This window comes from Parasteatoda tepidariorum, chromosome 4, assembly GCF_982258835.1.
Source record: "Parasteatoda tepidariorum strain Cologne lab strain chromosome 4, Ptep-v5.0, whole genome shotgun sequence".
Lineage (NCBI taxonomy): Eukaryota > Metazoa > Arthropoda > Arachnida > Araneae > Theridiidae > Parasteatoda > Parasteatoda tepidariorum.
This window is the reverse complement of record NC_141758.1, coordinates 6,705,392-6,732,875: the sequence shown is the minus strand read 5'-3', so window position 1 is coordinate 6,732,875 and position 27,484 is coordinate 6,705,392. Positions and strand designations below refer to the sequence as shown.

The 27,484-nt window shown below is 27.8% G+C and overlaps 2 protein-coding genes across 4 annotated transcripts in view; one reads left to right on the top strand and one right to left on the bottom strand.

Annotated features, from left to right (window-relative positions):
- Prp31 (pre-mRNA processing factor 31) lies at window positions 1–24,119 on the bottom strand. Of its 3 annotated transcripts, none has more exons than XM_016066804.5 (14): window positions 23,753–24,119; window positions 19,231–19,421; window positions 18,140–18,194; window positions 17,856–17,939; window positions 17,145–17,242; window positions 13,743–13,849; window positions 9,379–9,430; window positions 9,185–9,302; window positions 7,649–7,806; window positions 5,859–6,076; window positions 3,674–3,746; window positions 2,348–2,476; window positions 2,124–2,219; window positions 1–324 (listed from the first exon to the last, which is right to left on the bottom strand). In XM_016066804.5, the coding sequence occupies exons 2-14, from the start codon at window positions 19,399–19,401 to the stop codon at window positions 223–225; spliced, it is 1,461 nt and encodes a 486-aa protein (XP_015922290.1). In that variant the 5' UTR covers window positions 19,402–19,421; window positions 23,753–24,119; the 3' UTR covers window positions 1–222. The 3 variants fall into 3 exon arrangements, with proteins under 3 accessions (XP_015922290.1, XP_015922291.1, XP_087016696.1); XM_016066805.4 differs by having other exon boundaries at window positions 23,852–24,080; XM_087160570.1 differs by lacking the exon at window positions 23,753–24,119 and adding an exon at window positions 23,464–23,485.
- The window catches only part of LOC107450873 (uncharacterized), a 58,669-nt gene continuing 55,181 nt past the window's right edge, over window positions 23,997–27,484 (top strand). The window contains exons 1-2 of the mRNA XM_087160569.1: window positions 23,997–24,289; window positions 26,423–26,527. Of these exons, the coding sequence (XP_087016695.1) occupies window positions 24,287–24,289; window positions 26,423–26,527 (108 nt within the window). The 5' untranslated portion in view covers window positions 23,997–24,286. The remainder of the gene's footprint in view (window positions 24,290–26,422; window positions 26,528–27,484) is intronic.

The window sequence follows — 27,484 nt, the reverse complement described above, 5'->3', positions numbered from 1 at the left end:
CAGAATTTTAATAATTTTTAATAAGAAAACACAAATTTATTTTATACAATTATTTTCGTGTATTTTTTTATACCATCTAAAACAATCATGAAACATAATATATATTGTATTCCTTTAATTATGATATAAGTTTATGAAAACAAAGTAATGAATTTTTTATATACAGGTTTACTTTAAAACTACTGGCATACAATTACATACAATTGAACATGATATTGGAATTCATTTTCTCTCCACTTTAATGAAGCCAGACGTATTTGAGAAGTACTTGGCAGATTCGCTACCTTTCTTTTCCGCAGCTTGTGGATTTACTATTTCAAGACCCTGAAAAATTAGTAATTTAAGATAAGATCAAAGATAACTGCTTATCAAACAATTTGGTTAATGAAAGAAGTAAAAAAAAAAAAAAGATTTTAGGAGTTAAGATACACTAATAATAACATTTGGAAAACTGCTTTTGGTGTTTTTTTAATAAATTATTTTGTCAATTATAATTATTTCTTTGAGTAAAATTAATAAACATAAAGGTTTTTAAAAATATTAAATTTTAACTAAATTTTCTAGAAAACATAACTTTTATGCATATTACATGCTTTTAAGTAATTAATAATTGATTAACTTTTAATAGAACGCCAACTGGACTGTGTACTGGTCAGGGAGATGACCTCGCATCAGAAAGGTCCTGGGTTGGAATCCCAAACAAGGCATGGATGTTTTTTCCTTCTCTGTGCTATCTGTCCATACAGTGAGAGCAATGTAGGTTCACATAATATGGTGCCACTGAAAGAGTGGCCAACAAATCTGCCTTACTGATACCTGAATGACAAGTGTCAATCGGGTGCGTATTAGAAAAAAAAAACTTTAAACAGAATGGACAGCAGTCTTTTAAAATTTTACCCATTAATTTGTTTAAAGATAATATAAACTGCAGACAAAAAAAAAATGTTAAAAGTTAATAATACCGAAAAAACATCTTAGTAAATTGATTTGTAAAATTTAAGTTCTACAATGATATAATTTTTATATTTACTAACAAAAATAAATTCGTTTGTACAAACGCATTCTGACGTTAGTACAAATATAACACAATATTTGCCATCTGCTTTCCTTTAAAGCCAACCTTTAGATTTCCACCGAAAAGAGTTGTTAATTTTTTTTTTGTTAGCCAGTTGTCAACAGAAGTTAGATGTGAACAGAAATCAAAATGTCAACTTTTTTTTAACAGCAATAAAGCTTCAATTTTTCTCAGACATGATAATTTAGAGGTTCACTTCACAAATTCTGTCAAACAGAAATCTAAATTAGATTTTGTAAAGTACATTTTAATAATATTCAGTAACATATTGTTTGCTGGATATAGTAAATTAATAACATATATTGAAAATAATTTAAACTTTGAATTTGTAATAAATAAATTAATACTTTGAATTGTTATCCTCATCTATTTTAAATCTTTTGAAGATGGATACATTTGAAGAAATATACAAAAAAATTGTTTAACAAAGGAGCCCACAAGAACAAAAATGCTCTAGGCTTCGTTAAAACATATTATTTGAAATCTAGCTATGAAACTTTAGCACATAAAATAAAACTATTTTAAGATATGCATTAAGTTTAACACACATAAATGCTGCATTTAAACTTTTTCCTAATTTTTTTTTTTTAAAATAATAATATTGTAGAAAAACTATTAAGATATTTTGTTATTTGCATAAATTACTTTTTAATAAATTTAAGTTGTATAACTATATAACCTATATAAAGTTGTCGTGTTTGTTAACAATATAATTCATAATATTGATTGGCAACACAAATGATTTTTTACAGTTAAATAGTATTTTTTATTATAAAGGAAAGTATATTACATTGCATTAAAGTGAATCAAAGGGGGGGGGGGGTGAACCTAGCTCTGATCTCTGCCAATGTAAAAATTCTATGAATAGCTTATTGAAAATATCAGTTTTTTAAATACTAAATTAGCAGAGAAGTATATATATGATTCTTTTTCTCCTTCAAATGCACTGCAGCCCAAGATGCCCACGAATGATTCGATCCTTAGTCTCTGTCTCAAAAAATCTGAATAAACTACAGAAAAAAAGACAAGTAAAAAAGTAATTAATTACCTGTAAAGGAGTAAAAGCAACACTGGACGCTGTTCCAGATATTTGTCTACGGACAGTAGTACTTCCACCATATACCTGCTGCCTTTGGAGATTTTTCTAAAAAATAATAACAATTAAATGTAAGAAAATGATATACTTATTCAGAAATATTGAATACACACATTTAACTTTCAGAAGTAGTTTTAATGTAAAAGTTACATATTTTGTTTATCAAAAAATCTTACCTGCAAAGTTTTTGAAATCCTGACTTTAGTCTTTTCATCGATTTGTGGTGCCCTGATGCGCCCAGTACCAGCTTTTCCAACTTGTCCTAAACTGAAGCCCAAGTCATCCTGGTACGCATCCTCTTCGATCTAAAGAAATTCAAATATTAAGCAAAAAGAGTAAACAATATTTTATCATGTGAGCTACACGATTAAAGCTCCACATAATAGATATTTCTGTTATAATTTTAAGTACTTAAACTGAGGCACATACTAAAATCCAGTTTGACAGCATATGATTTCAATTTTAATTGATTAATAAATAAACTTAAAAGTGATTTTGGTTAGATTTTATTACAGATAAGATTGTAGTTCCAAAAAAGTAATTTTATATAGATTCAAGTAAAAAATTATAAATGTTATTAACATGAGCATTAAAAGAAACTAAAACAAAAATATTAATAAAAAGAATTCTAGACTAAAAAAAAGTTAATTGATTTAAATAACTTACTTTTGTAAACATTTCAAAGTTAAGTAATTTTGTAATGATACAGAGGTTTTATAATAGTCAAAATAGATAATAATTTTTTATTGGAGGAAAAAATATAAATAAATAAAAAATGAACATAAGCTTCTCACAAAAATCAATAAAGTATACTCTCGTTATCTTAAAGTTGAAGGGATGCTAAAAAATTTCAAGATAGCAAGTTCAGAATTAAATATGTTTTAAAAAATACAAATATATATTCTAAAATATTACTCAAAAAAATAGTCATGAACCATAAGAATAACTATTAAATATTTATGTAACATGATAGTAACATGTCTGCGGAAATATGTATGTAACTTAGATAATGACTATAAGTCTAAATGCAACAATGATAATTTTATTTTCATAAAACAAGAACAATTATGCATTAAATATAAAAGAATTGATTTACAATGATAATTTTATTTTTAAAAGTAAGACAAAAATAAATGTGCGTTGAATAGAAAAAAAATCTGCTTATAATAAACTTACACTGTGATTTTTTCAAAAAAATTCATTTCCTATTTCGAAAAAAATTCGACATAACAAGGTTTTGAGAAGAAAGTCTTCGATATAGCTTAAATTAGCATTAGGTGGATATATAATAACACCAAGGGGAAAAATATTTTTTGGACATAACAAGGTTTTCGAGATATGGAAGTTCGAGATATCAAGAGTATACTGTACAAAGAAAAATAATAACCACATTAAAAATGAATACATAATTATAGTTAATTTTTTATAGAAACCAAAATATGAAATGCATATCAATTCAGCTAACAATTTGAATTATACATAAAAAGTGTAGAAAAACTTACCTCTCCGAAATTCATTCTGTTGGCTTGTTTTCTGAATTCTGTGATGGCATATCTCTCTTTCATTTTTCTCACCCTTAAATAGATACATTTTGAGATTTGAAATATAAGTTATACAAGTGAACATAGCAAGGTGGCCACAAACGTATGGTAAAAAAAATTTCCTGACAATTCCAGACTCATTTTATTGAATTTCCCAGATTTTTTAATTGGTAGGATTTAATTTTTCAATTATTCTTTCTTCTTATAAATTAAACAGATTAAAACTCATGCTTGCAACTAAGAGTTAAAAATTAAATTAAAAAAGAAAATTTACCATAGGACGAATTTTTTTTTAGGAAAAAATATAGTGGACATCAAATTGTATCAAATCCAAATTAATTCATTTTTCCTATTCGGTGGTCTACTTGCATTGCAGTCTTCACTGTGGTCTGAAGAAAAAAAATCAGGAAACTTTTTGGAACAGTATACACATACCAAACTAAAAAAAAGTATAACTAGCTCAACTTAAGAGTAACAAAAGTAAACTTTATCGAAAAAAAATAATAAAATATAATATTTTTTAATTTCAGAATTACTTTGTTGAGAACAGAAAGTTTAAACACAATCAAGTATAATTTTAACAAAACTGGACAACTTATAATAGTTTGAATTTGATGCATGGGAAATTTTTATACTACTGTTGAACTAAAATTTATAACCAGTATCAATTAGTTAATATTCTTTTTTGCAAATATATAATTAAAATTTGTAATCAAGCTAAAACTGTCCTTAATCAAATAATTTTAAAGAACATATCAATAATCTTGAAATGAAAACAGAGTGAATGTATGAAAGTAACTTTAGTGAACGATGCCTTTAGTCATCATTTAAAAATTCTATGGTATTTATTACTGTATTTTTGATTTGAATCACATGAAAGAGACAAATTAGTTATTGTGAAATACAAGATTTTTACTAGATTTTTACTGTATTTGCTTGTTGTCGTCGGCTATTAAGACACAGGGGTGCGATTGCTTTTGTTTTCCAGTGACATCATCTATGGCCATGAACCTACCACAAACGTTTATTAGACGGACCCTTTTTATACATCCATTCATTCGTCTACAGATCAAAATTTTGAACCGAACTAGAGATCCATCAATCTTCACTCCCCCTGGAGTAATTGATTTGTTTTGGGAACATGGAGGATATTGTGACCCGGCAAACTTAATGTGCACTAGTCACCATTTCCTTCATGGGAAGTCTTCGGCCGGCTAGATTCTACTCCCGTGAAGAAAGCACACATTTTCACTCTCTCTCATACTAAACTGGATTATCTTATTTTTACATTGAAAAGTTTTTAAGAATGTGAATATCTATTTTATTGTACATTAAACTTCCTTGACTTTAAGCTTTTTCTCTTTATTTCCTATTATTTGCTGGATGAATAATTTAATTCCTTTTTTTCTCTCATTCAATTTAAAAATATGGAATGCGTTACTCTTAACTTAAAAGCACAAACGTGCTATAATTGGGGACCCGGACTATTATTACGGGACCTCGAAATTGTTTACGTAAGGAGTAGTGAAATGGAATCCTGCGCACAAGCAAGTTCATTAGTGAAGATGGCAATTCCCGTGCAGATAAATCGGCGTCTTAGAATTTAATAATTTTCATTATGTTATCACAGTGCAGAGTAGATTTCGTCAGCGTTACAATCAAGAATCTCCGAATTGGAAAAACATACACAGATGGCATAAGATGTTTGTGCAAAGGTAACAATCGAAGAGCTAAAATGCACTTTCATGGGTGACTGCACACATGCTTCATAATGTACAACGTGAAATGGACTATCGCCTAGATGTTGTCTGTGTGACCAAGGGAAGTCCCCTAGAAAACCTGTGACGCATGCATAAAAAAGTTCCTTCTACATTCTGTGTAAATTTTATCGATAAATTCTCTTTCATTAAATAGTTATAGCCATTTGTAATCGCTATATTCATTTCTTATTACCCTGTACTTTATTGTTTCAAAACTTATCTTAACTCATTAAAAGTTAGCTTGTTTTTTCTCATAATTTATTAATGGAGAAAGTACAGAGTTTTTAATATAATAGATATTTAATTAAAAGATCCTTTAAAAATCAATTAATTCTAAATAGATTAAAACATCAAAATAGAACTGGTAGATAAGCAAAATAACTCACCTACGACCACCTCTTTTTTTGCGTGGTTGGTCAATAGGTGCTGGAAGAGGTTTTACTTGTTTCACAGGAGGAGGTTCTTGCAATTTATCTAATTTCCTCTCAATGTCTTCTCTTAGAGTTCGACCCACTTCACCATCAGCTGACTCGTGGAAACCATCAACACGAGCTGCTATAGCACATTTGGCTGCAACCAACCTGGCAGCTTTTCTTCTTAAATCCTAAAATGAAGTTAAATTTAGAGGATGTAATGCCACAATAAGCATTACATATTTCCTAGCTTTTAAAATTTCTTTATTTTCTTAAATTTATTCTTTTTATTCATTCTTAATCTAATTTTAATTAAATAAAAAAATTATTTAATTTTTATGACACTTTATAAAAAGCGAATATAAAATATTTTTTATTCTTTTCTTAACAATCAATGTAACGGCCAACTTTTTATTTCGATACTAATGTAAGACTCATTCATTCACTTCCGCGACTAAATTGAAATCAAAAATCTATTTATAACTCTTTATTTCTTACCACAAAAATTTTTCAGTTACAAGGTTATACTAATTCTCACCGTCTTTTGGGTGATTCCCTTTCGCCAAATTATTTTCAAATTTAATACTGATTATGGGGGATTGGCTATGATATCTTTCTATATATTGCTAACCATGGATCTCTTCCCATGCTCCGAACTGTCCCTTGGGAGTAATTAATTTACTTTTAGTTTTGAATTATTGGCGATTGATAATTTTAATGCAGAACGAAGATTTATCTCTCCCAACAGGTTACACTGTATAATTTTTTGAAGAAAAGTAAGATCTGAATGATTATCCAGTAAGATTTTTAAACTTTAACAGTGATGTTTCACCTGTTAGTATTTTAAAATGCTATTTAAATTAATGTATGCGGTAATTTATTTAAAATATGTGATGTAATTTCAAACTAATAATCATAAAATAACGAAATATTAAGAAGAAATGTTTTTTTTTTTTACACTTAAAATTGTGATTCCGCAAAAGTGACAACAGAATGCTAAAGGCAGGTTTGCCAATTCTCTACTCTTTGTGGCCCAACTTCTTCTTGTGGTAGCGAAGTTTATGTTTTAAAGTATGATTCTTTGCTTTTTAAATATGATTTAATTTTGTTTCCCACACCACTACATGTGATACAAAAGTTCAGATGAAAATGACCATTTCACTGTGAAACATAGAATGGCAGAGATGCCAACTGCTCCGGACATGCCCAAATAATTAAAAGAACGGTAAATAACTTCAAAGTAAATTTTTGAAATATTTGACTATTTTTGCTTTTTTCCTAAGAGGTATAGCCTGACATTAGTACTTCAAATTGATGAATTATATAAACCTACGAATTATTTAGAAATAGTGGTGGATAAAAATCTACTAAATTGAATTTATTAAACCAAGAATCACAATTGATAAACTACCACTTTAAAATATATATTTGTTGTCCGGAGCAAGTTGGCATTTCTGGAATGGTCGGGCCCAAGCATTGCTTTAAGTTTTTACACATGCAAAAAACAAGAAAAAAGTGCTGACAAATGACTTTGTCATCTAAAAAAAAAAAAATTGTAAATTTTTTTTTTTAAATTAAATACATTTAAAAAAATGAAAATTTAACCAACAAACAGTGAAAAGGAAAGAGGGTTCCTTATAGCAACACTTCAGTATAACTATTGCAATAATAAATACGATGAATTATGACAAGACATACATGATTATAATAAAATAATTTGATGATGATAAATGATTATAATAAAATAAGTATAAAAATTATACTGCAGGAGTATTTTGAACAATGTCACTAGAGTGAACAAAGCCAATATGAGGCAGAATCACAGTTGTTGAGAATCCAGCAAGCGTCCGCCTTTGTGAACCTAATACTTGAATGTTGCAGGCTGGCATTTTTGCAAGGTTACTCAAACCACCAGCAACACCTAAATATCAACAAGACATACTTAAAACAATATATTAAAATGTATGAAAAGTAGGAAATAATAATTTGCATAAATTGACTATCAATCAAATATTTTCATCTTATGTAAATTGCAAAAATTTTAAAAAACAAACAAACTATAAACCTCAATTAGCTACAGCATAACTCCGTTATAACAACAACAACTTATAATTGCAGAAGAAATTGTTATTTTAGTGAACTTGTTGTACAAGCAAAGGCTCATCTTTAATATTAAAATAGAATTGAAAAGAAAAGTTTAAAAAAATGAACAACTATTTTGTTTCGAAATTATACACATCTATAGTAGATAGCTTTCCCCACACATTGTTGATTGAATTACAAAGTTCTGTATTTCATGAAAGGTACAACAAGAATGTTTGAAAAACAAGTTTTGAAATTGTAAGAAATTTTTTGCAAAAAAATGAAGTGCAATACTTTTTGACATAATTGGTAATGGCAAATATTGATTTTAATAGTAAGTAGTTATGAAGGGAGATAAGTAACCCAAACTAGGCTCGGCTGTTCAACGGCAGTTATTTAAAAAAAGTGCGTGACCAGATTTCTAAGAATAATGGAAGAACTTTTCCTTTGTTAAAAAGCAGATAACAGACCCCCTGGTTCTCCATGCAAATCTAAATAAAAATAAGTACAGAAAATCCTAAAAAGGGAGCATTTGTTTTTCTCCAGTCACTTTTTACTAGAAATAAATAAAAATATCTTTTATCTATACCTTTTTTATAATATTGCTTAACTGAACAGAAACAACAAAAAATTGTATATCCCTAAACCAACAAAACAATAACAGAAAACTCTATTTCCCTAAATTTCTTGTTGCCGTAATAACAGAAGACGAGTAATTTTTAACTCGTTATAAACATAAAATTTTTTATGTTTACATTAATTTTTTGACAGTGATAAGGAAATTTGTCGTAACAGCAGACTTTTAGTAATATGCTGCAATCACATAGGATTGAGATTTTACTGTATTTATCAATTAAATATTATAAATCAAATATACATAAATGTAACGATAAAAAAACGATAATTTCAATACATAATTTCTTTATGTTATTTATTTTTTAAAGACTATTATATAAATGCTTCTAAAATGGCAAAAATCAAGCTACGTGAAATGAAAATGAAATTCAAAGTATATATAAATATAAATTCATCCATTGGAAATATTAAAAAACCTGAAAGGAACCAAATATATATAGTTAACAAAAATATATAATCTACAAATGTCTTGGTGTTGCTTTATATCCAAGTATGTGATGACAATGAAGTAAGTTATAAAACATCGACAACAAATTAACATTTCAGTGAAAATAAATGGTAGAAAATAGAGTAGTACTGACCCATTAACTTGGCTGCAGTTGATGCGCCAACAATTATTGAAAGGTTAGGAGCAATGAAAGACATACGAGATTCCACATAAGTATAAATTTCTTGCTTGAAATTGTCAAGTTCAATCGCCTGTAACAGAGACACAAGTCTATTAAATATGATAGTAAAAAAAATCAAAGTAGGCAATTAAAGAAAAAAAACTTACCATATCACAAGCTTCAAATATTATTTTCAAATCATTATCAGATAAAAGTTGCCTAAAAAAATTAGAGCAATTATTAAAAAGAACATGAAGCAATTTTTTTTTTGTAAAAGTAACAATAATATTACTGGTTTGTAAACTAATTGATTAATGGGAAAAGCTACTTATTGTCTCAAAAGTAACAATAATATTTATACGGTGATTACTGGTTTGTAAACTCACTGATTAATGGGAAAAGCTACTTATTCTCTCAAAAGTAATAATAATATTTATAAAGTGATTACTGGTTAGTAAACTCATTGATTAATGGGAAAAACTACTTAGTGTCTCAAAAATAACAATGATATTTACAAAGTTATTTCTGGTTTATAAACTAATTGATTAGTGGTATCAGCCAAGGCTAAAGAGCAGGCTAGAAGGGCTGGGCCACTCCTTCGAAGAGACTCGTGCCGCTCCGAGCTTCTGATTTCAGTCAGTGACATTATGGCAGTGCAGCATCAACTTCTCACTTTAAAAACAAATTGTTTTGCATGCATTCTTTTTCTAAACTTATTTCAATACATTCATTGTTTTTAATATATATATATATATATATATATATATTGAGGTGATTTTCATCTCATCTGATAGCAATAATTTAATAGTAGTTGATAATTATCATCAGCAAGAATTATTATAAAACACAAAATGAGAAAACATAATTTTCCATGCTTTACTTCAGAAAGTATAAAGGTGACATCAAATGAATTATAAAATGTACTGAAAGAATTTCTGTGAATAAAAAAGCATTATTTTTTCATTTAGACCTTTAAGAGCTTTCATTAGCCATAAAAATCAATACCATCTTGTAACTTTAAACAGAAAAGAAGAACAAAAATGCACAAGGTGAAAGAAAAGAAAAACCCTGAGCTTCAAAAATAAAGTTATTAATGAATAAAAATTCTTCCAATTTCATAATGTATTTTTTAATGTCATTATTCAAAATATTTATAAATCCTTAATTTTAAATATTTATGTATAATATTTCTATTATATATTCAAAGATTATGTTTTAGTAACTAGTATTTAAGGTTTTTATTTAGTGATGATGCATAAATATCTGAAAATATATTAAAAATTAGACATCCCAATTAATAAAGTAGTGTTATCGAGCAATATGTAACTATAAAATTATCTTTATATGCTTCCTTTTATTTAACAGCAAAAGTTAAAAACTAAAATGGGAAAATGATAATGAAACAACGACAACCATTGAGAAATTTTTCTAATTTTAAAATGTTATTTTTTAATACTATAAGAAAATGTACGAACACTTTATTTTTGAACAGAAATAATTTGTTAGCAGTTAAGTTTGACAGCTATATTAGAAAAGTGTTGAACATTCAACTCATTTCTTACAGCAAAGTTTTCATGTAATTCAGTTGTGATTTTTGAGATCTGTGAATGGCGCGACGTCGTGAATTATAGCTCCAACTTTGAGTAAGGAATGAATCAGCCCTTCTCTTTACCCTTGGGTATCGGCCACTAATTGTCTTAAAATTTACAAAAATAGAGTTATTTTAACATCATATAATGTCAAAATTTCTTTCATTATAATGAACACAGTTTGCTGAGTATCTGAATAAATAAAACTTGGCCCCTCAACAAAACTTAGTAAAATTAAAATTGAAAAGTTGAGTCAAAGGGACAAAAGTGGCAAGCCACAATATTTTGCCTCTGCTTTCTAATCATTTATCATATATTCTGGTGTATAAGCCAACTTTTAAAACCACCAAAATGTTAAAAAGATCAGAGGGTTGACTTTTACACCAGTAATAAAGTGAAACATTCGTTGCTCATGAAATATCAAAGCATTATAAACAATGGAATCTATAAGAATAACTCAGCATGAATTTATTCCTCTTCTCATATTTTTTTTACATATAAAGCTTTTTTTCTTTGAAACAATAGCTAAAATTACGCTCAGAAAAAGAAAAGTTAAGATAATTTATTTAAGAGTACTTTAAAAATATACAACAAGGAAATTTTATAGAACATATAAAGCTGAAAATTTAAAGACTCTAAATCATCACCAAAGCTGCCAGCATGGATAGGAAAATATCCAGTAGATTTTATGCCATATAAATTTCGTGATAATTACTGCATAATATAGTAAATATTTTACTCATCTGTAATTTTAGGGATTTTTGTAGTCATCAAAATAGAAAAACTGCAATATTTTCCAGTTATGATTGACATTAAACATACTTGAAATGTTATGTATAATGTTTACACATTATTATAATGCATGTTATGTATAATGTTTGAACATTAATAGGCATTTAATACATCAAAGATAATTAAAAGATTTTTTTAAATTAATTTAAAAAGAGAGTTCGGAATAAAAATAACCTAAACATTTTAGAACAAAAAAAGTGTTGAACTGATTTCTATAAATGAGGAACACTTCATAAATATTCAAGCTAGCAAGCAATAATCTGGTCAAAAATTCTATTTCAATAGGATTTTTTTAGGAAACTTACTCAAATTTAGGGAATTTTCTAAAATATACAAAAACCAGGAGAATTTTAATTAAATCAGTAGACCAGGAAAAACTGGCAAAATCCAGTAGAGTTGTACTCAATAATGCTGGCATCCTACCTATCCCAATTGGCAATGGATCCTTCATTATCTCCTAATCTGCAGTCTCACAAAAAATAGTCTTCACCAAAGTATTTAAAATTTTACAGTTTTTAAAAGAATTTACAATATTTGAATCTACATTTGTACATGTGTATAGTATCATTTGACACATGATATATATAGAAGCAGCATGGATATTTTTTGAGAGAAAAATGTGAAATATTTTTAACTTGAGAAAATTCTGTAGACTTAGTTCATATTTTATGTTTGTAAACTTTATAAACATTTGGTTTTTCAGCAGTCATAACTTATACATCAGACATTCCAAAAATTTATTATTGTAACAAAAAATACAAGGTTGATTTACATAATGGGGTTGATTTATATGCCAGGTTATACGGTGTCTGTTTTAATATGTTATATAACAATAGAAGGTTTTTCCTTCTCTTCTTAGTATGCACTACATTCCATTACAGGTCAAGGCTGTATCCAATGAGCTTCCTCCAGCAGATACGATGAACGCTATGATCTGTCAACAATTGACCTGTAATCTCAGAAGGTCTGTCTCTGTGCAGTGTTGACTCTGTCAATATTAGGTTGTTCATATTTTTTGCAAATTTCATGATTAAAAAAATTCTCCATCTATCATTTCTCTCTCACTATTTTTTAACATCACTTAAATTCCAAATTTACTTTATCTCTACACTTATATAGGAGCAAAAAAAAAAAAAAAAACTTTGCCTGAACACTAAAGTTAGAGCATCTTTAGACTCTGTAAGTGTAGAATATTTTTTATTATTTTGTAACTATAGTTAAAGTGTTGATCCAATTTTTGGGTATACGACTACTAATGTTCAACTCTGTAGCCCTGTAATTTTTAATCTGATTCAGAAGACAAGGGAACTCCTGGATCAAGTATTGGGAGAGATTTTCCTTTGTGGAGGAATTTTTATTTATTTTATGAAACCCACATTTGCGTTACATGGAGAGGAAGACCATGAGAGCCTTCCAAGGTAAACCTGATGGCAAAGGGACTCTAATTCATGATCCGTTTACCACTGAAGATATTTCCAGTCAGCACTGTGGTAGGGACGTGGCGTGTGGATGTGGATTCATATTGACCAGCCATCCTGGAATTCGAACCCGGTCCACCTCATTGGAAGGCGAAAGCTCTATCCCCTGAGCCATTCTGACTAAAAGTGCAAAGTATGAATAAGTAATATCCATTTTTACTGACAGATGGCGGTTGACGATGTTTAATTCTTTTGGAAATGACATGACGTAAGTACGCAGAGTTGTATGGGATATGACTGATAGCAGTCGACCATTCAGTAGCATTCTTAATTTGTTTGATGTGCTGCTTGTAATAAAATATGTTGAAGGGAGAACATAACTAACCCACTAGCAATTTAGAAAATGGGTCAAAATTGGGAATTTTCATCTCTTTAACACACTATTTACTTATCTAATAACATGGAAAAACCAGTTATGCTATGAAGAGAAGAGTGCAAGTTAAAATACGACTTTTTACGTGCAAAACCGCCAGCGGGTTAATGGACATAAACCTGCATTCCCCATAAAGAAAGTAAAAATATCACAGAAAGTCTGTGAGAAATGAAAACTGAAAAAGAAAAATAAGCACCTTTAACTAATTTGAAAAAAAGTTTCATGAATTAAGAACTTTTTTCAAACTATAGGATCCCATATAACACTGAATAAAGAATGTGAATTTATTAAAAATTTACCCTTGAGTAGTAGATGCAGTGACACTCACAACCATAATGGTGGCTGGAGTTAAAAACTCCTGCAGAATTTCACTGTTTTTAGCTTTATCAAGATCATTACCCAATTCCTACAAAAACAAAATATGACAATGTTAAGTAATATAAATATGCAAGACTATATTATTTTGCTATTTTAATGTAGATCTTCTCTAAATCAGTTATACTCATCAAAATACTTGGTTAGTAGAATACTTTAAACAGTATATATATATATATATATATATATATATATATATATATACATATATATACATATATATACATATATATATATACATATATATATATACATATATATATATACATATATATACATATATATATATATATATATATATATATATATATATATATATATATATATATATATATATATATATATATATATATATATATAAGTTCATAACGAAGAATAAAACAAAGAAAAAAAATAGACATATGAAAAAGGGGGGGAAATAATAAGTAAAAAATAACAAACAACAGTTTATTAAAAATAATAATAATAATAAATAAAAAAAAATCAAAAAAAAAAAAATCATGAAATGTTAATTAAAAAACCGGAAAAAAAGGATATAATCTTTTCTTCAGCCCACACGATTATATCCGCAAAACAGAGTGCTTTCTGATATTGTATCAATAAAGCCAAAGCTAAATAAATTAATACAATAGTGTGAGGAGCACTCAAAAAATTTTTTTAAAAAATAACAACAAATGAAATAGATCACAAAAAGTACAAATAAGTAAAAATAACATGTAAAAACAGATAATAAAATAAAATAAAAAACATTAAAAAGGGGGGACTATAAAGCGAGCAGCAAAATCAGTTCAACTTACATGGACGGATATTTTTCAAGAATGATTTAAAAATGTTTTCGCAGAAAGATTGCCAGATTACAAAATATGAAAACAAAAGATGAAGACAGAAGCGCAAATTGAGTGTAACAAGAGGGTTTTAAAGTGTCGTTCTTACTGCACTGTTGAAGTGATTTGTTATTCTGAGTTTTGATTTGTTAGTTACCAAGGATGGGCCCGAAATGGATGTGCGCAAGGTAATATTATACTGGATAATTTTAAAAATTGATCATAAATAGTTTTAGAAGATAGATGTTTATTTAAGAAAAAGTATAAAATAGAAAAGAGAAACATAAATTGCCTGTTTTGCAGATAATTTTAGCCGCAGATTTTCATGATATGGATTAGCACATAGAAAAATTATTTAAATTATCAAAGAAAAAATTCTTTCAATAGATAATTTTGACACGGATTTGCCCAAAATGGATTTGCACATGGAAAAATTAACAAAGAAAAAACCTTAGTAGATAATTTTAGCCACGGATTTGCACATGGAAAATTTTATAAATTAATAAAGAAATTTTTAGCAAACAATTTTATCCACGGATTTGCCCGAAATGGATTTGCACACGGAAAAACTGTATAGATTAACAAAGAAAATTATTTAGTAAAGGAATTTTTAGTAAATAATTCTAACCACGGATTTGCCCGAAATGGATTTGCACATGGAAAAATTATACAAATTAACAAAGAAATAATTTTGGCAATGGATTTACCTGAAATGGATTTGCACATGGGAAAATCATAAAAATAAACAAAAAAATGTTTAATAAATATATTCACCAAAATATACGATTAATTCAATGATTTTATATAAAATTTTATTACATTAGTTGGGTATCCATTGTTTTTTATCAGATTTTGAAAGAGTTTATCGATTTGTTTTTTGGATAAATAAATATTACTACATATTCTTTTAATTCTGTTCATTTCATTAAAAGTGGTATTTAAATAGATGCTCCTAGAAACATTAGAATTCCAAGTAACTAGTTTATTAATATTAAAATTAAAATCATTTCTTTTATCGTATAAATCAACAAAGCAGATATTTTCAACTTTCATAATACCCAAATCCAAAAAATTGAAATTAATGTTATCATCATGATTACGAAGTAAGATTAATTCCTCAGGGTATATATCACTCAATAAAACAGTAAAATCTAGGAAATTAAAGATAATTAAGTCATCAATATATCTAAAAACAAATTTAATACTAAGAGTAAAATTTTTTTCATAATAATGCAAAAATAAGTTAGCTAAGAGAGATGAATAATTAGATCCCTGTGGTATTCCATTAATTTGAAGAAAAATATCCCTTCCATTGAAAAGATAATTATTAAAAAGACAAAGATTAATCAGAATTTCCCAATAATCAAAATCGCAACAAAGGATATTTTTAAAATCATGGTAATAATTCAAAAGGACATCTTTTAGTTTAGAAAGGGGAATGCTATTGAAAAGATCCTGGAAATCAAAAGTCGCAATATATATATATATATATATAATTGTTTAACAAATAAAAACAAACACAACACACTTAACACAAAAGTGTTATTTTTTCTCGAAGGAAAAAATAGTTATTTATCAAACTGAAAAATTTAGTTTATTTGGTTTCTAGCTCAAATCAAATAGAATTTAAATTTTTTATTTTCAGAAGTTTTTTTTTCTTTAAAATATTATGTTTGTTGCTCGATGGTGGCATGATGTACAAAACTTGATAACACACCTTGCATTACTTAAGGTTTTTTTCTTTAATATGAAATATTAAATTGATAAACTATTAATTTCAACATTAAAGATATACAGGAAATACCTTTAACTAGAATAATAGTGATTATGGTAACAGTTTTACTGTACCTGCCCAAAGAGGTATCAGCAAAACATAATTGGAAAAAAAAAACCTGTATGAAAAAATTAAAATAGTATAAGAGAAGTATATATGTTCAAATATTTTTTTAAATGACATTTACTTATATTGTAATTTTCTTTTCCTCAATTTCCATTTGACAGTGAATTTTGAAAATGGCCCACATTAATGTTATCATTATAAATTCTTCTTTAAATTTCGGTTGCTGTAAAAACTTGTTAAAGTTTTATTCTTTGCCAATTCAAAAATCAATTAGTAATGGTACTATAATTTTTAATAATTTTTTTGTAATTATTATTTTTAATTGCATTAATTGATAACAAAAAGTTTTAGATAGAATTTAGTATTTAAATAAGAATCAAAGTAAAAATGTAATGATAGCAGATAATAATATTAAGACCAGAAAATTTAGAGGTAAATGTCAGTATAACTTCTATCAATTTTATACTGAAGAAAGTCAAAGATGAATTCTGTGTTTATTAATAGAACAATCATGTTGTTTATCTGTCCAATGGAAACGCATTGACAACAATCAATCAAATGATAAAAAACCAATCAGTTTTAAGCAACTTTCTTTTTATGTCTTTAATTAGTAGAAGTAATTTTATTTTAAAAGACATTAAATTAGTTCAAAACTACTCAACCTTCACAGTAGAAACATATTGAAGAGGTATTGGAACTAATGATTCCAATTCAGGAAATCTTTTTGAATACTTGTCTCTTGTAAACTTGTGAATGATATCTGAAAATAATATATATATATATATTTTTTTTTAAAAAAAAAGTAATAATACATAAAAATATATTTTTATCAAGATGTATAAACATTAGATGCTCGGATCCACTTAATATAAGGTATACAAAGAAAGATATTAATAAAAAAAACTATACAACATCAGGATAGCAATGGTAACATATAAATAAAGATGCAAAGATCATACAGAAAATTAAAATTTAAAAATCACAAAGTGGCAATACTATACTAATTAAAACTGAATTTAATAAACAGGTAAAAAATTGAAGGTTAAAAATGCAAAACTAAAATAAAAATTATGAAAGCTAAAATAAAAGATAATTAAAAGTCAAATTTTTGTTCACAGTAAAAAGCTTACAAAAAAGTCTAAAAGTTGACAGTTTGAGATTAAAATGGGAAAAGTCTGAGTCACATAGATGATTAAAAATCTATCAATAATCAATAAAGATAAACAAAATTCAGTAAGTCATCAGCGCCCATGAGATCTTCTAAAGTATATTTGAATTTTAATAAATATTGATGTATTTGAAGGCATAATTTTTTTATCAAGATGTATTTACAACAAAAAATTAGATTGAAAAAAAAATAAATAAATAATTACTTATTTCATTATCAATTTCCACTGCTAAATTATTGGCTTCTACTATGAGTAAATATTCTGGATCAGCTTCAACTGGACCAAGAGCTGAAACAAACGGAAAAAGAAATTTAAAAACTTCACAGAAATTTAAAAACTTCACAGAAAATTAAACTTAAATCTCAATATAAGGGAACACGTTTTTATTAGCTGATGATTTTTAAACACAGGAAGCATTACTTACAGCAATAAGTTTCAAATGGTAGGGGGGGGGGGAAGAAATAGAAATTCAGAAATAAAGGAATTACCTTCTTTGCGATCTTTATTTTTTCTTTCATCTATTTCAGCCATTACTCTATGTAACTGTAGAAAAAAATACATATACATATACGATATTATGCATATATAAGACAGGCTTTAAATTTATTACAGTAACAGGTAGCAATCAAACCCTCTAAATTACATTGCTATGGAAATAAAAACAATTTTTCCTTTTTTCCCAATGACAAGGCAAAAAGTACAGATATCGTAAAAAGATAAAGATACAAATATGTACATGAGATTTCAAAACAAGACCAAAGTCATTGCTCTAAAAGTTCTCTTGCTTCACAGTACTTGAGAACTCAGTGTGCCTACTAAGGGCCCCACACTAGAGCAAGTGCTCCCTACCCATTTCTTCTCCAGTACCACAAAGTGGACAAAAAGGCATGGTGGAAAAGCACATAGGATGCAGATGAGCAGAGAGACTATCATGGCTCGTAGATAGACATGAAAATAAACGCTCGCCACATTGTGAGTTAAACTAAATAAGAAACTGGTCACTTTCCCCATTGCTTTTATTTACTCTTTTTTATTGAAGATACCATAGCAAAAATTTTATATTGGCCCCATCTGGGCTCAAAATTGGCTCGATATCGATCCTATATGAACATACACTGAGGGACGAATACTGAGATGTCTATATTTTTCAATATTGGTCCTATATAAGGCCAAAACCGGCCTAAATACAACCAAAATAGGGCTTATGTTGGCCGAATAATGACTATGAAATATCGGGTGAATCTGACGACTCTATATAGGGCCGATATCAGGAAAATAACGGCCCTTTGAACCCTTATTGAGCCAAGATTAGAGCAATGAGGGTCCCAAGTTATTTTGCTGCTAGGGTAGTTCAATGATATAAGTACATCAATGTAGAAAGACTCTGGAAAACAGAATTTTCCTTAAAATGTCTCTCCAAAATTTTAAATCATTCAGAATCCATTGATTTGTGGTGGAAAGAGATTTCATTAAGAACTCAAATATTTCAATTACTATAGTTGTTTTAAAACAAAAATAAGCAAAATAAATAAATAAACTTAAAATATATAGGTATTTCTAAAAACAATGAATAATGTACTTGGTCACTGTCTCGAAGTTTGGCAATGTCCCTAATTGTTTGAAATTTAGTATCAACTTCCATGGGAATATCTTCAACTTCTTGCACAGGTGCATCCAGTTGAAGAAGATGTTCATCTTCAATCTCACCAGCATCTTCAAGATCAGCCAAGAGTTCATCAGCTAAGGACATGATGGAAAAAGAAGCTCAAACTGAAAAATAAAACAATTATCAGCTAAATAAAACAAATGCAAGCAGATTCCAAATGGTTTTTAATTATGATTAGTCTTTTTATTGAGCCATGTCATAAAATAAACTTAAAAATATTATAGCCATTTTTTTTCCTTGTAAGTTGTAGACAACAAATATTCACCAATTAATGCTTTTAAATGTTGCTTTAAAACAAAAACCACCAGTTGAAACAACCAATCAATAAGCAGGGTTGGCAAGGTTTAGGACAAAATGGATTAATCCATGGTTTAAACTGACCTGTCCAAAACCCCTTTGTCCGAAACTGTCCAAAACCCTTTTACTCAAATTATGTTACAATTTTATCAGAACAATATTTAAAAGGTAAAATAAACATAGAACTAATAACATATTGATAATTAAATCTACTAGAGAATATTTGATTTTAAAAGTATAATGTTTTATTAATATAGTTTGACTCTTCAACTTAAACATTAAATAAAGGAATATTAATCAGTAATCAAGTTCAACTGGTCCTCTCATTCAATACTACATAACTGAAGTTTGACCTTGCCATACAAGTTAAGCTATTAGGGACTAAGTGCTTGGTTAGTCATAAACAGGTTTATTTATCTATTCAAGAATATTTTTATTTCATTCATGTTCAATTCTTTTAGCATAGTAGTGATACATCACCAGTGTCAGTAACAAACTGATGTTATGCCCTTCAAAACTGTTAATACATTTTTCAGTTATTTTGTATTTCCAATTTAAACTAATATATTTATATTTAAAAACAATTTTTTTTAATAGATGTCTTTTTTATCAACCTCTGATGCAGAAGTTATAACATTTTTAAAAAAAAATATTGTAAAAAAATTATTTTTTAATATTGCATTATTTATCCTTAGGCAAAAACATTATTTATCAGTATTAAAAGCATATTAGGTATTCACTTTTGTTGTTCAATGAACTGTGGAGCTTCAAAAATTATACACCTTTTCCTATCTATATATATATTTCTCTTACACGGCGATAAAAAAAAAGCCTCATTACAACTACCCGAATGGCAACGCTTGAAAATCAACCAATAATTGCCTCTAAAAATGTCACATGCCACATCTAGATTGGGTGGCTCAACATATAGCGCTTCTAAAAACGGAAACTGAAATAACCAGAGTGTAAAATATTATGTGCTTATGCGCATCGTATTTTTTGTTAAATAATTTATTTATTATATATCAGTTTATAGATGGTAACGAGAAGAGTTTGGTGGTTGCTATGGTGACTAATTAGAATGTAAATTGCTTTTTTGAGGGAGTGTGAGATTTGATTTTTGGAATTGCGATGCTGTAATTTTATTGTTTAGTTAATAAATCTTCCTTTTATATTAAACGTGATAGTAGTTTCCTTAATTATTTGATTCGAAGTCCTTGGAGTTTTATTTGAGGTCAGTTTATTTTGTATTTTTTGACAAGAGAGAGCATTCTCACCAAATGAGATTTCTTCCGATAGTCAATGTTTTGTTTATGCAGGTTTTTCCATTGCAATTCACTTATTTCAATTTTTAATATACTTAATTATAGCCAAAATGTTAACCTTTTTAAAGAGATACCAGTTTTAGAAATTTTATCTTAAGATTTTATACTATAGCACATTTCTAATAGGTTTGACGAATTACATGTCATTTATTTGAATTCAAATTTATTTTAATGACTTAGTATTTACTAAAAAGATGCAATTTTTTTTTAAAAAAAGTTGTTATATGGATTTGAATTATTGTTTTAAATTCTTCGAATTTTGTGCATTTGCAATGTACCTAAGTTAATTGCGAGCGAAGCGAGCTTGGTCTGCGAAGCAAACCATGTAAGATTGCGTGGCAATTTTCGGGGGTTGGCGAGCTTTAGCGAGCAGGGGGCACAGCCCACTAGTTATATTATATTCCTTTAATAAGTTAAAGTAAATTGTATAAAAAATATCAAATATTTATTGATACATGTAATTATTATGTGCACAATGGTTACACCTATAGAATTTTTACCTTTTATCAAAGTTCAAGGTTTTGGACAGTTTAAGACAGTAAAACCTACGTGTCCTGTCCAAAATCAGTTTAGGACATCCAAAACTCCAACCCTGTCAATAAGATATAGATCTGATTCTATTTGAATAATTAAGATTATTTCTTTTTTAACTTAGATTTATTTAATAAAATTCAGAATTTTCATATTTAAATTTTTTATGCTACTAGATTGGTTACGAGCCCTTGTTTTAGACATTACTATTACATTGGATAATTATTTTAAACTACAATTAATCTGACACAGTATTAAAATGAATATTGTCACTTGGTTAATGCAGTAAATGTATCCTGAACCTCTAATGTAAGTAAATTTTATTCAAATGTAATACATAATTCAATTAAATAATGAAACTTTAGAAATTGCTTGATTTCCATTTACTTAAATATTTATTACAGCTTAAGTTTTCGAAAGTTCGAGGTAAGCTTGGTCTAGCCCACCTCCAACTATTCAGACTGTACTGCATTTACTTTTACTTATAAGCATAGCACAAAAGAGGTTCAGGATTTTTCCTCAAAATGCTCACCACATTTTGGCAGTCTGCTAGAAAATAATATTAAAAAGGAAAACATCACCGAATAGAGCATTTTCGAAAAGCAAAATTCAATTTTCATGGAATTTTGCGTTTTATAGATCTTTTTATGTATCATTAAACTTGGCTACCAAACATGGTAACTTATTTTTGGAAAGATAAATATTATTACTTTACTATATAAAATACTTTTTCCATACAAATACTCAATAACTTATTACTCAGGGAAAAAATTAGATTATTAACAGCATTAGAAATAAAAACCAACAAATTTATCAATTTTGGTTTGCTTTAGAGATTGTTGTTGTTAATTTACATCGCACTAGAGCTGCACAATGGGCAATTGGTGACGGTCTGGGAAACATCCCGGAGGATGATCCGAAGACATGCCATCACAATTTTGATCCTCTGCGGAGGGGATGGCACCCCCCGCTTCGGTAGCCCAATGACCTGCGCGCGAAGTCGAGCACTTTACGGTAGCACAGTTTAACGAGGACCAATACCGCACACTCTAGGTCCCTACGCAGACTGATCCAAGTGGTCACCCACCCGCACACTGGCCGTAGCCAGTGATGCTTGACTTCGGTGATCTGCTGGGAACCGTGTCATAACGATCAGTCCACTGCGGGACCTTTAGAGATTGTAAATTTATTTCTGCATATGGAGAATTACATTACATAGATCTTTTACTGTACAACTGTCTGGTTGTGACACTTTGGTGCCTTGGTGTTGAAGTTAAACAATAAAGATCCAACACAAAAATGTTCCAGAAGAACATGTTAAATGACACAGTGAATTCAGTGTGATTTTCATATATAGGATGATGCCACAATCAGTTTAAGAATTAAATGTTTTTTTTCATATTGCCTTAGATAAGGCAGTTATTATTAGAAATCTACATGTTTTCTAAACAGATCCATAATCTTAAGGCTAATTTTCACTAATTCACTTCACAGATTTTTTAAACTCTAAACTTAAGTTAATTTTGAAAAATTAAAATAATAAATGGATTTTTCCAAATCAGCATCACCAAATAAAGTTGCATTTGTACATGGAATAAATTTAAAGTTAATATAGTAGTGGCTAGTCAATCGGTGGCTTCAAGTTTGTCCCTTTCAGTAGTGTTCATTTTTCAGTATCTCAAATTCCAATGCTTAGCTATTTCTAAAACTTGGGGATTATTTTGGCGAACATACCAATATGGAAATACTCTCTGAATAACACATAATTATGTATATAGTTGTACAGTTATCTGTCACGCCAACTACAATCGCTAAGATGTAAATAGATTTAAAACTTGCAATTTAAAAAAAAAAACATAATGAAGTTTATCCAGGGGTGACTATGACCCTTCAAGTAGGAGCACTTTATGTTTCTCACAGAGGGCAATAATTCAGCAGCAGATCACGATATGCAAAAATTAGCATTATATATATATATTTAAATCACGCCTACCATTTAGAAAAACTTAGTTAAAGCTTAAGTTGCAGCTCCAAAATAACATCAGTGATGTTAAAAAATTTAAAGTATTTTTATTTAGTTTTTCCTAAACATATTGATTTACAAATGTATTCACAAGCTAGAAAGTCGTATTATTCTTAATTATAATTACATTCTTAATTATAATATGCAAACAAAAGCATGGTTTGTAGGCCCAACAAACAAATAATATAATTTTTTATGTTATGCCAAAATAATACAAACATAAATCTTAATATTGATCACCAATTTTAAGCTACATTACCTTAAGATTTAAATCTTCAATGAATATTTTTGTAATAATATGGAAAATACGCGTACAAAAAACTAATGGAAGAAACAAATGCAGTAAGATTTTGTTTACCTCTTTACTTAAAAAAGTTTTGTGTATTATTGTTCGTATTTAGCACAATAAAATCCTTAATGAACGTCTTAACTTTTTTCAGTTGCTAAAGTACGGTACAGAAAAGAATTTATAGAACGAGATTCGGAAAAAACTGAAAGGATGTGAATGGGTCGGTGATCAGATGCCAGATTGCAAATAATTAAACTTTGCATTTCTGAAACTTTATGCTATAAAAACAATTTGCTTTGTGCTTACTTTGCCAATTAAACAATAATTTTTTATAGTGAAAGAACTAAACAGCACAACTCCTTAAAATCGTTTCCGGTTTCGGAATTTAACGGAAGTAAACAATTTAAGTTTTTTGTTTACTTTTTCATCCGCGCTTGGTTCCGCCTCTAGCGTAACTTGTTTCATTTATTCAAGTCATATGCTTAGAATATTAATTCTATAATAATGGTAAGAGATTTATTTTACTCCTAATTGAACTAAACAATTTAAATGCCTAAAAATGTTGTGCTTTTTGTTATCTTATGTACATAGATTATGCTCTTTTTAATTCTAATTTTTGGGAAGAAAATAACATTTTATCGTTTAATACTGTTTAATACAATCTAGTTATTATGTGAAACTAAAATGAATTGTTTGTATTTAGGATTGTTATAAGTATTTAGGAAGATTTGAACCTAGTTTTCTTTCCTTACCATATAACTAAATCTATAAATTACATTTTATCTCAATTATTTTTTATAAATATTGATGTATTGTACATTAAATAGATAATAAATATTGATGTATTGTACATTAAATATGAATATTGATGTATTGTACATTAAATAGTCATTACAGCCTAGTTTTTTTTTTAATAATCTAATATAATTTTTTTTGCGTATTGGTAGGGTTATAATATTTCGTGTGATTTTTTCATTTATTTTTCATTATCCTGCTTTTGATAGCTTATTATATTGTATTATTTATTTTGTTTGAAAATGAAAATTAGCAATTTCTTTTGATTTTTCTATTAATTACGGAAAACTAACTGTACATTATTTATATTTTTCCTACTATATGGGCTTCATTATTTGTCACTGAAAACTTCTTTCACTTTTGGGTATTTATTTATTTCACCAGAGCAAGTAAACGTATCTACTTGATTTATTCAACTTTTAATTCATTCAAATTAAAAATCAGTTGAATGTATTGTTTTTTCATTGCAATTTTATAAGTTTTGACAATCACTAAACACTGAAATATATAAGTACCTACGATTTAATAGCATATCTTCTAGTTTCTAGTCTTTTTATTCAAACTTTGCAAATTTTCACAAATTTTGTAAAAACTTAAATTTTATCACTTGCATTATTTTAAATAAATATAAAACTAAACAGCACTTTAAGAAACTAGTTAAAAACATATAACTGTTTTGATGTTCTTACTCATACATTTTATTTATTAGATTGACGTCATGTCATTTTTTTGTTGCGAAAGTAATTTTATGACAACTTGGTCTTAAATTGTTCTGTGGGGATGAAGTTGTTATGAAGATTGTTCTGCTTTTTTATTTTGTAGTTTTGAACTTACTGTCAAAATCAGACTGAAAGTATCACGCTTAGAGAGATTCTTGAATGCCCTAGAAAGGCCTCAAAAAATTTTATTATTTTCAATTTCATTAAAAAAGTTGGGGATATTTCCATATTGTGATCTGTCGCATATTGTGATAGATATTAATATATGATCTGTCGTGCCATCTGCAGTCACCAAAGTGCCAAATAGATTTTGAACTTGCAAGTTTTTTTTAAAAAAAAATATGTAGATATTTGGCCGGGGGTGGCTACGAGCTATACTTTTTGAGTTGGTCCCTTTCTGTGATGTTTTTTTTTAGTTTCTCGTGAGCCGCTGCCCAGAAGTTGCCAAGACTCGGTGATTATTTTGCAACAGATCACGATACGGAAATTTCCCCCTAAAAGCTTAAGAATCTTTTACTGATTTTAAGGGGATATTTCTATATTAACACCTGCTCATGCTAACTACAATCGCCAAGGCATCAAAGTTTTTTAAACTCGTAGAAAAAAAAATACAAAATAATATGTTGATGGTACAAGTTATTCTCTTCAAATAGGTCTCCGTCTGTGATATTTTTTTTCTGTTTCTTAAAAGCCATTGCCCAAAACTTATGAAAACTTGGCGGATTTTGTAAAGCTGAAATTGATATGGAAAACTTCCTGTTTTTATTATTCAGTGAATTAATTTACAAAAATTATAAAAAATTTTACAAACTAATTATTTTATTAACTAATTATTAACTAATAATTATTATTTTTTTTAAAAAACTTTTAATTGATGTAGTAAAAGTCCTAATGTAAAAAACAGAATTTGTTGTAAAAAATTATCAATGGTAAAAAAAAAATCAAACATAAAAATTTCACAACCTTAAGATCATGCATGAATTCAACTCCATGAAAACAGTTTTTGTCTTAACTAAAATTAACTAAATTTCATGATTTAAATCAATGATTTCTTTTAAATCTAGATTTAAATCACTTAATAGAGACATAAAAATCATAATTATTCTGATGAATAACTTTTTTGTAGGAAGGTGAGGTATTAGTGCAAGATGATAAGAAGTGGGATCGAGTTTGGAGCACAGATGAAATTCGAAAAAATAGCGCTAACTGGACTCTTGCTGGAGATGTTGGGGTAAATCCTTGTAGACTTATATATAAATATATATATTATTATTTTAATATATAATTATAATAATATAATTATAATATTATGGTATAATTATAATATTATGATATAATATTATATGTATATGATATTATATTACAATATTATATTATTACAATATTTATAATTTTTTTTAATGTTTTTTTTTCTTTGCTGAGACAGATTACGTTATGTTTTCTTTATTATCAAAGATGTATAAATTTTTTCTAATTGATTTATCAGCAGTAATTTTTGTCTTGTTACCAGTCCAAAGTACAGTAAGCTACAATGAAAAGTCCCATATCCACTGTAGCTTAGTTCTTATACATAATTGCTATGCATAATATATGCTTGTATGCATAATATAGGCTTGTATACATAATATATGCATGTAATATATGTATGTAATGTATGCAAATAATATATGTATGCATGTAATATATGTATGAATATAATGTATGCATAATATATGCATGCATACATATGCATGTGTATACAATATTTTTATGCATAAGATTTTGTAACATATTGCAAGCATAAAAGAAAAGAAAACAAATTTGACAATTTTTTATTTTGGAAGCAAGAAAAAAGATTTGTTTATTTTAATTCTTAAAAATTGTCCCTAAAATAGATGTTTCCAGAAAGTTAAAAACTTTGATATGGCACTTTGCACTGTGTCAAATAATTTCCAATTAAAAATGATTAAATCTAGAATTAAAATGTGTAAAACTTCTTTTAAAGAATGAATTTTTTGCAGGTATACAATTATCATTATTTTATCATTTGTTTTGTAAATATTTATTACATTTATTGGATGTAATAACAAACCATTAGAGTTTGCAAATTTTAAGCAAATAATAAATTACTTATGGTGGTTAGAATCCTCAAAGTCTTAATATTATGAGATAGATAATTCCATGATTAGGGCAAAAGAGCTTTTTGTAC